The sequence below is a fragment of the Sciurus carolinensis genome, chromosome 13 (genome assembly GCF_902686445.1).
Source record: "Sciurus carolinensis chromosome 13, mSciCar1.2, whole genome shotgun sequence".
Lineage (NCBI taxonomy): Eukaryota > Metazoa > Chordata > Mammalia > Rodentia > Sciuridae > Sciurus > Sciurus carolinensis.
The window spans coordinates 68,744,638-68,760,684 of NC_062225.1; the positions used below are offsets into that span (position 1 = coordinate 68,744,638).

At 35.5% G+C, this 16,047-nt stretch overlaps 1 protein-coding gene across 1 annotated transcript in view; it reads right to left on the minus strand.

The window, feature by feature from the left end:
- Positions 1 to 16,047, minus strand: part of Birc6 (baculoviral IAP repeat containing 6) — a 212,846-nt gene that overhangs the window by 141,744 nt on the left and 55,055 nt on the right. Inside the window, 5 exon segments of the mRNA XM_047521886.1 lie at positions 649 to 809; positions 3,922 to 4,135; positions 4,138 to 4,146; positions 6,556 to 6,660; positions 6,663 to 6,704. Of these exon segments, the coding sequence (XP_047377842.1) occupies positions 649 to 809; positions 3,922 to 4,135; positions 4,138 to 4,146; positions 6,556 to 6,660; positions 6,663 to 6,704 (531 nt within the window).

Consider the following 16,047-nt stretch of genomic DNA (forward strand, 5'->3'; position numbering starts at 1 on the left):
TTTTACAAGAGAAAAAATTTTCAAATTTCAATGTTGAGCCCCTAATGTTAAGCAGTCATTTTACCCTGAAATTGTTTCCAGTCTTTTAAGTTATCCCATTAAAGAAAAAGCATTGAGACCTAACATCTAATTTTTAACATGCTAAATGTGCAATAATGTATTTTAGTAAGACAATATATCAAAATTTTGAAATTTTAAGAAGGATAACCAAAATCAGGTATATTTGGCATTACACAAAAGGTTTGGCTTCACTAATAGTCTTAAAAGAATGGTAAATTCCATAACAGTTCTTTCACAATACTCCTCTTAGGAAACAAAAAGCATCAAGCTAGTGATTCGAAAACAAAAAACAAAACAAAACCAGTAAAACTAATTCACAAAGGAATGAATCCCACTTCCCAAAAGACACAATTAAATTGTTCACATTTATGAATTTCTGAACATTACTGAGTTACTGAAAAGCACGGAAATGTTTTCTGGATTATTTTTCTATATAAAAAAACACATAGTTGAACAGGCAAACAGCACAGGGTGGGAGGAGAGGGCAAGAAGAGACATCAAAACTGAAATAGTCAAGTTAAAAATTAGATTTTTCAAGAAATCAACTACAAATAAAATCTTCAAAGATTAATTTTGATCCATTCTTACCATTAACTTTCCCTAAGCCTGGAGCTTTATTTTTCAGCAATGTCACTTGTATTTGTGGAATATTGGTGATGTTTGAGTTCAAAACAAATTTGAAGTCCACGTGTCCAACCATACAGGCTTTCGGTAGAACCAATTCAAATACATGTTCATCCCAGCTGTTGCTGTCAAGTAAGAAGGGAAATGCTAAATATTGCAAAACTTGTTCATCAGCCAACATGATAATATGATAACCATATTATCATTAATATTTCCTTTCCTACTTTCTGGATTTGTGCATTTCAACAAAACACATTTCTCCTAGAGGAGGTTACATTTAGGGCAATGAATGATACTACCTTAGGAAACTACACCTGCCTTAAGACATGCATATACCAATAAACCCTTGTTCCTCATTGTGTGGATTACTGTGTATCAGAACTATCTGCAGATTCCTAGACCCATCCTAGATCTGTAAGTGGGGTCCCAGAATCTTCATTTTAAAACAGAATTTCTTGAATACATTCATTCTCTGCTTTTAATTATTTTCTCTCACATCCAATAATGTTCAATATATCATTAAATTCTATTCCTCTAACACTGAAGTATAAAGAGAATCTATTCACTCTTTTCACTACCTCCACATCTGCTATCATGGTCCAAGCTATCATTAGTAGTTTACCCAGATTATCACAATAGTGATCTATCACTCTCATACCAACACCACAGGTACTTCCACCTATAATCTAGTCCCAGGACAACAGTCACATTCCAAATCATAAATTATATCACATCTCTCCAGTACTCAAAACTAACATGTATCTCATGCAGCATGAGAGTCTAGTCTCATTTCGTACCATTCTCCACTATATCATTCCACTCCAACAATGATGGTTTCCTCACCCTTCCCAGAACTCATGAAATACACTCCTCAGGGTCTTTATACTCATAACTTCCTGAATTAGTATTTCCACAGAGGGCTTTATCGGGCCCCTTTTATAAAAAGTACCATACAAATTTTCCTTTTCACTTTCTCTCTAACTCACACACACATATTGACTGAAAAATCATTCAATCACCATACTCCATTTTAACATTCTTCAAGTTTTTTCATAAAAGCTTTACACTAAGCTATATGACATAGTGTATATCTGTTCACTGTTTGTTGATGCCCACTAGAATGTAAATTCCATAAGCACCATATTACTAGAGCCAGTAAGGAGACATCACAATACCAGACCTTAAACTATACTACAGAGCAATAGTAACAAAAACAGCACGGTATTGGCACCAAACAGATATGTAGACCATGGTACAAAGTAGAAGACACAGAGACAAACCCTCATAAATACAGTTAACTCATATCAGACAAAGGTGCCAAAAATACACATTGGAAAAAGATACCCTATTCAACAAATAGCGCTGGAAAACTGAAAAATGGTATGTAACAAAATGAATTAAACCTCTATCTCTCACCCTATACAAAAACCAAATCAAAGTGGATCAAAGACTTAGATACTAGCACTGAGACCCTGTGCCTAATAGAAGAAAAGTAGGCCCAAATCTTTATCATGTTGGCTTCAGACCTGACTTCCTTAAGAAGACTCCTAAAGCTCAAGAAGTAAAAATCAAGACTCAATAATGGGATGGATTCAAACTAAAAAGCTTCTTCTTAGCAAAGAAACAATCAATAATGTGAAGAAAGAGACTACAGATGGGAAAAAAAATCATTACCACATGCACCTCAGATAGCGCACTCATCTCCAGGATATATAAAGAAATCAAAAAACTTAACACACACACACACACACACACACACACACACACACACAAACCAAATAACCCAATCAATACATGGGCTAAGGAACTGAACAGACACTTCACAGAAGAAATACAATTAATCAACAAACATATGAAAAAATGTTCATCATCTCTTGCAATTAGAGAAACGTGAATCAAAACTACTCTAAAATTTCATTTCACTCCAGTCAGAATGGCAATTATCAAGAACAAGCAATAATAAGTGTCGGTGAGGACGTGGGGGAAAAGGCACACTCATACATGCTGGTGGAACTGTAGATTGGTGCAACCACTTTAGAAAGCAGTTTGGAGATTCCTAAGAAAACTTGGAATGGAACCACCATTTGTCCAGCTATCCCAAAGGACTTAAAATCAGCACACTACAATGACGCACCCACATCAATGTTTACAGCAGCTCAGTTCACAATAGCAAAAACTATGGAACCAACCTAGATGCCCTTCAACATATGAATGGATAAAGAAAATATGGTACATACACACAATGGAATATTACTCAGCCTCAAAGAATGAAATTATGGCATTTTCAGGTAAATGGATGGAACTAGAGAGTATCATGCCAAGTGAAATAAGCCAATCACAAAAATCTAAAGGCAGATGGTTTTCTCTGATAAGCAGATGCTGATCCACAGTGGGGGGTGGGTAGGGAAGAATGAAGGAACTTCAGATTATGCAGAGGGAAGTCAGGGGAGGGATGAGGCGGTGGGGATAGGAAGGACAGTAGAATGAGACAGAAATTATAACCCTATATACATGTATGAAAAAGAATTTTTTAATAAAAAATAAATAAAAAAAAAAAGAATGCCTGCTTTCATACAAGAAGTATTTAAATATTTGTTAAATAACTTGTGGACTATGTGACCAAAATAATAGCAAATGGTACACTGCTCTTATTATTTTATTCTATAAGAACAAAAGCAAGAGTTGGGGATTTATTAGCTCAGTGGCAGAGCACTTGCCTAGCATGCACAAGGCCCTGAATTTAGACCTCAGTCTTGAAAAATAAAAAAAAGAAAAAGAACAAAAAAAAGAACAAGAACATAACAATTTCCATCAAGATGACAAAAGATATTACATGCAAAAATTAACAGAAGGAATATTATTAGGAATTTCTGGTTGTCTTTACATAAAATGGTCTTAATATTAAATCTTGGGGGTTGGGGATGTGGCTCGGTGGTAGAAGTGCTTGCCTAGCATGTGTGAAGCCCTGAGTTCAATTCCCAGCACGGTTCCCACCCCCAAAAATAAAATCTTGGAAACTGGGTGCAGTGGCACACGCCGGTAATCCTAGTGACTTGGGACACCTAGGCAGAAGATCACAAGTTCCAGGCCAACCTAAGCAAATTATAAAGGCCCTAAGCAGCCCAGTGAGACCCTGTCTCCAAATAAAAATTTTAAAAAGGTCTGGACATGAAGTCCAGTGGTAAAGTGCTTCCCGCCTCCAAAAATTTTTTTAAATCTTGGAAAAAAAATATTTACCTGGCAGTCTGTAGTTTCCAAGTTCTAGTATGCTGAGCAGCATCTCCATGGTGCTGCTGATGTAAATGTTGAGGATGCCTCCTTTGCTGCTGTTCTTGCTGAACTTCTACCCAGCATGGAGGAACAGTAGCTGAAAACCGTGGAGTCAATGTCTCAAAGCGGGTTAGTTCAACTAGAGAAGTCAAGATTTCAAGGGTGAATGGCTGGTCCACAACAAATCAACTCCTAAACATTAGCGAATGTAGTATTTGAAACGGAGGGGAAAAAAAGATAAAATTTTTATTATGTTCTCTGTCTGTTCAACCACAACAATGTCAAATATCCTGAGGGTAATAAAGTAGGCTCAGGTATCTATATTCAGCTACAGTAACTACTATTGATTAAATAATAGCAAAAAAAAAAAAAAGAAAAGCCCATCCTAAATATTTTTAAATTATAGAGACAATACTCACTTTTGGAAAAAACCAAACACAATCTGTGAGAGGGCGTACCAAGCTTTGACTAACCCTAAGCATATAAGGCAACAAAAGCAGTAGAGGCCAGTTTAGATGCAAACCAGTTTACATCAGATTAATAATTACCTTTTACAATTTGCACTTACACAACAAAATGCTAGACATCAGTAAGTGCATACATAAGCCTTTTTGAAATGAATAATTTTTCAAAGTCATCAAAAGCTATTCTGATAGCAAATGAATACGTGTAAACATTAACAAAACAATATTTTTGCACTTCTATAGATATACCATTAATAAAAGAGTAACCACCAACTTTGCATGGGTTAGGTTTTCTTTTACAATACATGTATTCTTGTGTTAAATGCCGAACATGAGACAAACCAGAGGAGTTATTGCTTATTCTAATTAACAAAAATTAAGTTTTAAAAGGCTAAAATATGAAATCTTGTAGATTCAGAATATTGTCACAAAGAAAATGACAAAAAGTTCCATAAAATTATCACACGCTTACTTCAAACTACATCTTTTTCTCAAAGTTTAGACTATTACATCTGATTGAAATAATATTATATGTTGTTTGCAAACATTACCATCATGATGTCAATGTCATTTGTTACAAAACAACCTAATTTGGGACTGGGGATGTAGCTCAGTGGTACAGTGCCTGCCTAGCATGTACAAGGCCCTGGATTCAATCCCTAGAACAAAAATAAATAAAACTTAATAAGATAACCTAATTCATCTTTTCTCTACTAAAAAATACTTTATGTATTTTATATGAAAACTCTTCTCCATTCTACCAATAACCCAGAAAATGTGAAACCATTCAGTGTTAATTTTTATAAATAGTTGTATAGTTAACCAAGACCATAAAGTCTTAATTAATTACAAATCAACATATCTCCACTGGGGAAAGGATTTTGCCTATGAGGAGTCCCCTGAAAATAATATTGATTGTATTGATGGAGACAGCCTGTGTGCGCTATCAGAATCTAACACAGGACAGTCTACCTATACACAAAGAATTTTCTGTTTCAAATTTCCAAAAGGTCAATTATGTTAAGCTTGAGAAACTCTAATGTATGATATGGTGAAGATACCATATGTTGTTCTAGTAATTCCTAAAGTTAACACATATGACTAGTAGTCATTTAATTTTGCTTAAGAATAGCAGGCACCTAAAATTAAGGTCCATGAAGATCAAATACCAACTTTAAGAATTACTTGTATTTGGAAAATGTTTGTGTTTAAACATACTTTTCATTAAAGATGTACTAAACTATTTTAAATGCTAGGTTAAGAGATAAAATGGATAACTGTTAAAAGTAAAGCATAACAGCAATATGGAAGCACAAAAGGTCTAAATGGAGGTATAAACAGTAGATCTGAGAGAAAGCTGTGGGTACTGATCAGTGATAGAGTGCTTGCCTACCATATATAAGGTAAGTTGATCCCAGCACCAGCCAAAAGAGAAAGTACAAAATATCATGTGCCTACTGCAACATGTGGAGGGTATGAAACTAAATTACATGACATGCTTTAAAAATCATGAAGTTTGTTGTACCTGGGAGACTGAGAAGCAATCTGTAGTTATTTCCAAATTCCAAAAAGCAAATAATTATTTTTAAACGAGGATTAACATATTATCATTTTTTTTCTTTTGAAAAATAGCTCTAGAGGGCAGTTTAGAACATGGGCGGGAACAAAAAGCAACAAAAAAACACCGTTGGAGATTCAGGATAAGGCATGTGGAAATAAACATAACAATTCAAGTGAAAATATTACCTTTTCTGCTTTTTCAATTCCCTAATAATATTAAGAATATTACCAGTCCACTGAGTTTATACCTACTTACTTTCATGTCATTTTTCTCCCCTACTAAAAAGCTCCTTAATAGGAGAAATAACGTAACCTGTAGTCAAACCTTACCAAAATTTAGAATCATTTCTTCCTTAACATGTTTTACAACATCTTCCCACTACTGGAGAAATTATGATAAATAAAATACAAAAACAAGTCTGGCGAAAGAATGTCACAAGTAAATGGACTCCCTTTACAAGGCAATAAGAGTTGATTATAAAAAACTGAAATAATGCTTAGAACTATGTAAGTCTCAGAAAAATTAATGTGGTAGAATTTCAGTGAAAAAAAATCATTTAAAATATGAATGTCCCACCTGAAATGCCAGGACTTGAAGGATTTGATAAAGGTTTGGAACCTTCTGAAGATGGTTCTATTCCCTTTGAAAGAGATCCATCCACTAGAATATCAGCTTCATCATATCATCACAGGTTCCTCCAATTTGGAGAAAATGAAGCTCACCACCTAAAATTCAGTAAAATTATATCAACACAGATACACATAAAACGAATGAATATTCAATGCAATGCTATTTATTTTTAAATTATTAATTTATTTTAATGTTGCTTCATAGGCAGATAAGGAAGGCTATCAAAGTGACAAAATTTGGAAATTTAATTGCCAAAGAATTACAAACTGATAACTAATTTTAATGAAGAAAATAAGAAATACATAAACATGTGAAAATAGGTATTTATCTACTATTTACTAAGTGGAAGACACTGTAATGAGTGCTGTAATACTGCAACCATCTTAAAGATGAAGAAAATGATACACTAGCTATATAGGGACCTGCAGACCAATTTCTTAATCCCAGAAAAAAATAAAAGTGAACAAATATTCTAATTTTTAAAGCACTGACAATGAAATGCAAATTGAATTCCCAGCTTTCATATTTTGTCACAAAAAATAAGTGACATCAAACTAATATTTAAGACAATTTAAAAAAATCAATACATATATTTTAAAGAGTACTATAATTCATAATTATACATGTCATATATTTTAAAGAGTAATATCAATTCAGAATTATACATGTAGCATTTTCTTTAAATTAATGTGAACACATATCCAGATAAAAGACTCATAAGGATTGTTAGCAGACCTGTTCTGCAATGAATACCAAAGAAAGTCCTTCAAGTCGAAACAAACACCACCAAATTCACGGGGTGGGGGCAGAGTGTTGTTAAGGAAGACCCAGAAATGATAAGTAGATGAATATAATAAATTTTTTCTCGTGTATCACCATTCTTAAAAGATAAATATTGTACAAAATAATTATATAACACTTTTTATTGGGTTTATTACATGTCTAAAAAGGAGATTAAGTTACATTTCTATTTATTTTACTAGAAATAAGCTACTATTCTATGAAGTCAACTGTGATAAACTGAATCACTAAAATAAAATTAAAAAAAAAAATGTGAAAGAAAAAAACCCACACAGAGACAGTGATTACAGGTCAAATAGCAGAAAAGGAAGCTCCAAAGGCTCATCCCTCCATCAAAACAAAACACTAAGCTAGAAAATGTAACCAGAAACAACTATTTCAGAACCCTGGAACCCAACACTTAATGAAACCAGAGGAGTGGTCTATGAAGGAACAGGCTAATCCTCTGGTAAGAGAGTGGCCTACACTAATTGCTCCCATCCTCCATTCCTCAGCCTGTTTCAACAATGAAGGGGAAAAGACCACATTCTTAGAGTGGAATAGCTAACTGGCTGGTGGCAAGACAGGGACCTTGTCCTCCATAAATTTGAGGTTATGCATTTTAGTTGGTCTGGAGCAGGCTCTTTTCTTGATTTTTGCCTTCTCAGACTACAGCCACTTCACCAAGCAACATCCATAGAAGATTCAAAAGAGACAAAATTCTTTGGAGGGTGGGGGTACTGGTTAAAGTGGGTACATTGTATTACGTTGATTTTAACCACAATTCAGGAGAAGAAAGATAATTATATTCCATGACCCAGGATTCTGAGAAGAATATACTGTAGGGAGCCTCTTTTGCATATGAGCACCAGGGAACAATAAGATGTTTATAGCAGCAAGGTTTTTTTGTTTTTGTTTTTGTTTTTTTGTGGTGCTGGGGATTGAACCCAGGCCATGTGTTTGCAAGGGAAGCACTCTACCAACTGAGCTATATCCCCAGCCCCAGTAGCAAGGTTCTTAATAGTAGAAAAACTGGAAATAACCCAGATGTCCATAGACAGGATAATAGATAAATTATGTGCAGATGTTTGCCACAATGGAGTACTATGCAGAAGTGAAAAATGGATTATCTACAGGACATGCAGTAAAAATGGGTAAGCTTCAAAAACAGCATATGAGAAGGGCAAGATCCCAAACCCTATATAAAGTTGATGCATCTTCATAAAGTTATGATACAGAAATACTCTGAATTAATAATTATCTCTGGAGCTGGGCACAATGGTGCAAGCCTGTAATCCCAGTGGCTTGGGAGGATGAGACAGGAGGATCATGAATTCAAAGTCAGTCTCAGCAACTTAGCTTAGGCCCTAAACAACTCAGACCCTGTCTCTAAATAAAATACAAAAAAGGGCTAGGGATGTGGTTCAGTGATTAAGTGCCCCTGAGTTGAACCCCTGATACCAAAAAAAAAAAAACTGGGGAAAAAGGCAGAGATTAGGAGAGAAGAAGGGACATATTGAGAGATGCAAGATATCTATCCTATGTTATTCTTGGTTTGACAATGATGCCGGGATGTTCCTGAGTTTATTCAGGAGCATAACCTGTAATGCTAGGGATTCAGGAGGCTAAGATAAGATCACAAGTTCCAGGCCAGCCTTAACAATTCAGTAAGATCCTCAGCAACTAGGGAGACTGTCTCAAAATAGAGAATGGGGAATAGCTCAGTTGCAAAGTAGCTCTGGGTTCAAACCCCAGTAAAAAGGAAGGGGGAATGCTGGGGGTGTAGCTCAGGCCAGAGTAACCCCTGGGTTCTAACCCTAGTACAGGAAGAGGAAGGGGGAAAAAAAAATCAACAACTGAGGAATGGAAATGTTAACACTATAAATATTTATTCAACACAAAAAAAAAAACGCAGTGAAAGAATAAAAAAGAATGTAATAACAGTATTAAACAAATATATAAACCAAAAAAGCAGTTATAAATGTAACTGTAACAATCATATCAAGTGTGAATTGATTCAAATTTAATAAGGCAGAGATTATCCGACTGTGAAAAAGATAGATGATGCAAGCAGTAACCATTCAGAGAGAACTCGATATAAATCAAGAAGATTTTAACAACTCCATCAACAATATATTTATTCAGAGGAATTATACAACACTACCCAATGAGTGTGCAATAAACATTCTTTCAAGTGCATTCAGAACATTAAGACTACATGCTGGGCCATAAGAAAAAGTGTCAGTATGTTTTAAAATACTGACATCACATAAATTATGTTCTCTAACCACAAAGGAATTAGAGATCCAGGGCAGAAAACAAAATCTGGAGAAATCTCAAATATTTGAAAACTAAACAAAACACTTCTATAATGACCCATGGGACAACAAGAAATCACAATAAAAATTAGAACACATTTTGAGCTAAAAGAAAAGAGAAACACACACATCAAAATTTAGGAAATTGAGCTAATCAGTGCTTTCAAGAACATCTACAGCTTCAAATGCCTGTATCACAAGAAGGCCGAAACTAAGACCCCAATCTTGTACCTTAGAGAAACTTAGAAATTTAGCTATACCTAAAGAACAAAATAAACCCCAAAGTAAGGAGAAGGAAGGAATAAGAAGCATTATAGTGGTAATGAGTTAAAATAAAATAGAAAAACAAAGTAAAAAAAAAAAAAAAAAAGTCTTTAAACCAAAAGTTAGTTCTTTAAAAAAAAAATAAACTAATAACCTCTAGACAAATTGACAATGAAAAGGAGACACACATCACCATTATCACAAAAGAAGTTCTGCCATCAATCAAGAGTCTACAAATATTAAAAAGATTGTAGGGGATATTTAAGACTAAGTTAAAATTTGACAACTTAAACGAAACTGTCATACTATCACAGCTCAATAAAGAAGAGATACCTAAATAATTCTCTATAAAAAATAAATGGAAAAATCTTCCCCCCTGCAAAAAGTCTCCAGACCCAAGGGCTTCAGTGGTAAGTTCTACCAAAAATATAAGGAAGAAGTAAAACCAAATGTACAGAATCTTGACCACAAAACTAAAGAGAAAATACTTCCCAATTCATTCCATCGGCAATTAACTCTGACACCAAAGCAAAAAGTTTATAAAAACAACAAAACACCTGGGAATGTGGCTCAGTGGTACTGTGCTTGTCTAGCATGCACAAGACCCAGGTTTAATCCTTAGATAGCAAAAAAACAAAGAAAGAAAGGGTCATATCTCTCATGAACAGAGATAAAAAAAAAATTTTAACAATGCTTTGGCAAATTGAATTAAACAATATAGAAGAGATAATGCATTATGACAAAGTATCCCAGGAATACAAAGTTGTTTTCACATTCCGAAACCATCAATGTAATTCGCTATATTAAACTAAGGAGGAAAAACTGTATAATCATTTCAAACTGATGCCAACAACTATTGACAAAATACAATATCCACTCCTAATGGAAACTCTCAGCAAATCCAGAAGTAGAAGATAAGAAGAATGATTTCCTCCTAAAACCAGTAGCAAAACATGCATGTGACCATAAATACCAATAATTCCAGAAAGGATTATTAAGCACAAAGCAATTTAAACCTTTCCTTATGAATATAAGTACATGTATGTAGGTTTTAAGTTGTCAGGATCAAATTCAACATTGTCCATTTCATAATGTTCCCTTTTAATTGTCAGCTATTTTTAAAAAATGGTTTTTTAACCATTAACTAAGCTAGGTACCATATCAACTTCCTTATCCTTATATGGCACTGATCCTAGTCCTACCTTCAGTTCTTCCCATCTACTTAAAACTTATCTGCAGAGGCTGGTAGCTCAGTGGCAGAGCTCTTGCCCATCATGTGCGAGGCACTGGGTTCGATCCTTAGCACTACTTAAAAATAAATAAAGGCATGCTGTCCATAAACAAATACCAAAATTTTTTTTTTTAAAAACCATATCTGCAACAAGCAAAATACCAACTTATCTTCCATTTTAAACTCCAGACTTTTAAAAATGAAATTCATGAATATTTATGCCTTTTTCTGACTTTTGTATATGTAAGAGTTTGAATATTCTATTCCAAATTTTAATCAGACAGTTTTATATTATTAATCCTACTTAAAACTAATCTAAAACATTTATTTATTGCAGATTAACATTCACGGAAAAAAGTATTTTATCCTATTTTGAAAATATCCAGAAGACAGTGCCACATCCATGTGAAATGCTTCACAGTATGAAATGCTTTTTAAAAATCCTACATGTACTTAAGGTATGACATGTGTACATTTTAAGACATCAACTTTTCCTCTCCCCACTACCCGCCCCCATTTTTTTGGTACTAGGGATTGAACTCAGAGGCACTTGACCACCGAGCCACATCCCCAGCCCTTTTTTGTATTTTATTTAGAAACAGGGTCTCAGTGAGTTGCTTAGCACCTCACTTTTTGCTGAGGCTGGCTTTGAACTCCAAATCCTCCTGCCTCAGCCTCCCAAACCACTGGGATTACAGGCCTTAATCTAATTCTTTAAAATGTACCTTCATCAGTCAACACTTGAAGAACAGAGAGATAATGTTCAAAGTGGTTCATGTTTCAGGATTCTTTTGGTCGTAAAACTCATCTGGATACACTATCAGTAGGGAGGATCAAGATGGCAGCTAACATCCTCAGACTATCTCTCCCCACAGACTCTCAGCTATATAACTATTCATCCACCAAACTAGAGATAAGGAAATCAGCTGAGAGACCATAGTGACTGCTTTTTATAGAACAAAACAAAAGACAGCTGAAGAAGGCAGGAAGAAAAGAGTTGCCCACTTCACCTTCCATGAAGTCCAGCATAGAGAGAGGTGCTTCTCACTTAGGAGAGGGAGACAGAATTAAGTCAAGGCTCTATACTTGAAACAGCATGAAAACCACCACAGTGAAACCCAGTGCTAGGAAATCTCCACAACACCCTTAATGCAAGGCCAATCCCTGTGAACTGAGCCTCTGAAACAGCACTCTCTTGGAACCATAGGCAGCAGGAGAGGAGAGCATGACAGCTAGCACAGGGCTTTGTTTCAGGGCCAAGTCAGGCCTGCTACCAACAGAACAAGCACTCACTAGAAATTGAAGGCCCCATAATGTAGGCCAGAACCCACAAAAAGAGCCACTAGACTAGCTTCCACACCAGATGGAGACCTGTATGCCTACCGGCAGACCTCAATTTTGGCTGCAACAGTTCCAGCCTTGGAGTGGACCTAGGGAACACTCTCCCTCCTCCCAACACTGCAGGTCCCTATTGTTGTGAAACCCAGGAGTGACCCAGTTAGCACCAGCCTTGATAGCCAAGGAAGTGTCTCCACCACCTATCCACCAACCTCAGGAATCCTGGCTTTTGCTAAGTCAGTGCTTGCAGTTGGGGCTACAGAATTGCCCCAGCACCTTGGAGAGACTTGAGTTTTGGCTTGTAGCATGAGTCTCAGCATACCAGACTTGCTGGTACTGCAGCTTTGAGATTCGGGCATAAGCCAGCTTAACATCAGCTCAGATAGCCAAAGATGTGCCTTCACCAACACTAACCAAACCCTCATCAATACAGCATGGCACATGACCCTGTACTCTGAGGGTAGAACAGGATAGTACACACAAGACTTTGCCCCTGGAACTTACTGCTAAGCTGGTAAAAACCTAATCCTGGGCAGACCCTAACAGATTCTATCCCCAGTACAGCCTGTGGAAGGAGCCTCAGCAATAGGCAGTGCTGCCTTGGTCCTAACAAAGTGTTTTGCTGGTCTTTGTGGTCTGGGAGATCAGAATCTGAAGCACCTTGGCAGTTTTGGTGGTCACCAGTGTCACAGAGAAGCCTCGGGCTAGTTTATCTACAGTGACTATCCACAGCCAGGCAAAAATCCCACAATGTGTGACCACAGGTCAATAACTAGAAATGAGGCAATTGGGCCTTGAAGGCCCCAGGGAGAAGCTGTGGGAACAGATCAAGGCTGTCTCCTATTTCTATCTGAACAGTACACCAACAGAGTATTTGGGACAAACCTAGGCTCAGATTGCCCTACACTACCAAAACAGGGACAAGCCACCAACAGTAGACTTCTGGCAAATGTGGACCTGGGTACCATCTTCTACTGACTCAGTGGAAGGAACAACAGGCTCAGAGAAAACAAGCAGCCTACTAAGAATATCCAGAAAAGAGGTCTGGGGAATGTAACTTGGTAAAGCACTAGGTGCTAGCATGCACAAGATCTGGGTTCAATCCCAGCATTACAAAATGACCAAGAAAAAAAAATTTTTTTTTTTTTTTTTTGGAAAGACAGGCATAAATAAAGCCAGATTAGGAATACTGGAATAAATACCTGATCCTTCATGCCCAAAAGACTTAAAATGCCAACAAGCATCGAGATCATTCAGGAAACTATGACCTGCCTGCTACTCAAAATAAGGTGCCAGAAACTGACCAGATATGAATCAGTATAGGCATACTCACAGAGAATTTATAACAGCTGTTTTAAATAATCTCAATAAGCTTGAAGAATTTGATATTCAGAAAAAAAAAGTTGGAAGAGATGGAAGCAATTTTAAAACTCAGAAATTTTTGAGCTAAAAAATATACTAAATATAACTTTTAAAAATGATAGAAGGCATTAATAGCAGAATAAATGGAACAGAAGAAAGAATTGGTGGGCTCAAAGAAAGTATTGAAAATACAGCAGAAAAAGCAAAGAATGAAGAATGAGCAAAGTTTATGGGAACTCTGGAACGGTAACAAAAGAGTAAATATTGGGGTAATTGGGTTGAGAATGCCAAGGGGTTAGAGAACTTATTCACAGAAGTATTAACTGAAAAGTTCCCAAACCTAGAAGAGGATACAAATATCCTCCTCTAGGTGAAGTAACAGGATGGAATAAGAAGAGATTTCATTCAAATGGAAGCTAAAAGGAAGGGCCAGCCATACTAACATCAGATAAAATCGATTTTACATCAAAGGAGTAAAACAAGACAAGGAAGACCATTATCTAATGATAAAAGGGTCAATTCAGCAACAGAAATTAACAATTCTAAATACATATGCATCCAGTATTAGAGAATCCAAATTCATAAATCATTCATTAAAAGACCTGGAGAGAAAAGACTCCAATATAATAATAGTTGAGGGCTTTAATGCCCCACTCTCAGCAATGAACAGATCATCCTGCAGAAAAAATTACAATGAAACATCAGAGTTAAACTGCACCCTAGAACAAATGGACATGCAAACATTTGCAGAACATTCCATACAGGACTCTGAATACACATTTTTCTTGTCAATATATGGAATATTCTCCAGGATAAAACATATGATTTAAAAGTCTCGACAAATTAAAAAACTCTGAAATCATATTATCTTTTCTGACCACAATGCATTAAAACTAGAAATCAAGAAAAACTTTAAGTTATACAAATATGTGGAAATTACACTTATTTTTGAACAACCGGTGGATCGACAAAGAAATCAAGAAGGAGATTTTAAAATATCATGAAACAAATGAAAGTGGAGCCACAACATACCAAAACCTGTAAGATATAGCAAAAGTAGTACTAGGAATTTATAGTAACCAACGCCCACATCAAAAAAGTAAAAATCAAAAAAAATAAATAAATAAAGATCAGAGCACAAAGAAACGGAGACAAGAAAATACAAAAGATCAATGCGACAAAGAGGTGATTCTTTGGAAAAGAAAAAAAAAAATAGAAAAACCCTAACTAGACCAAGAAAAAGCACTCAAATACAATCTGAGATAAAAAGGGAGACATTACTACTGACATCAGAGAAATACAAAAGTTGATTAGACTTTATTATGGACAACTAAATGTCAAATTTGATAATTTAAAAGAAAAGGACAAATTCCTAGACACATACACCTAACAAGCATTAATCATGAAGAAATAAAAAGTCTGAACAGAACAATAAGAAGTACTGTTTATTGAATCAGTAATAAAGTATCCCATCAAAGAAAAGTTCAGGACCAGATGATTTCCCTGAATTCTACTCAACCTTTAAAGGACTAATATCAATTCTCCTAAGTTACTCCAAAAAATAGAAGAGGAAGGAATTCTTCCAGGCACATTCTATGAGGCTAAGTATAATTCTGACACCAAAACCAAAACCAAATAAGGACACACCAAAAAAAAAAAAGAAAAGAAAAGAAAAGAAAGAAAAATACAGGTCAGTATTCTTAATGAAAATAGATGCAAAAATTCTCAACAAAATACTAACAAACCAAATCCAACAACACACTAAAAAGATTATTTAGCATAACAAAGGGGTTCATCACAGGGTTACAAGGATGGTTTGATACATGAAAATCAAGAAACAGGATATACCATATCAACAAAATGAAGGACAGAAAATATAGAGTCATCTCAATTGACACAGAAAAGGCATTCAATAAAATTCAACATCCAGCTAACATATTAATAAGAAATAACTGAAAGCTTTCTAAGATCTAAAATAAGTCAATCATGGTAGTAACATGCACATAATCCCAGCAACTCAGGAGGCTGAGGCAAGAGTATCCCAAGTTAGAGGCCTGCCTCAGCACCTTAGTGAGGCAAAATAAAAAATAAAAAGGGTTGAGGATGTAACTCAGTGGGAAAACATGGCTGACTTCAACACCTAAT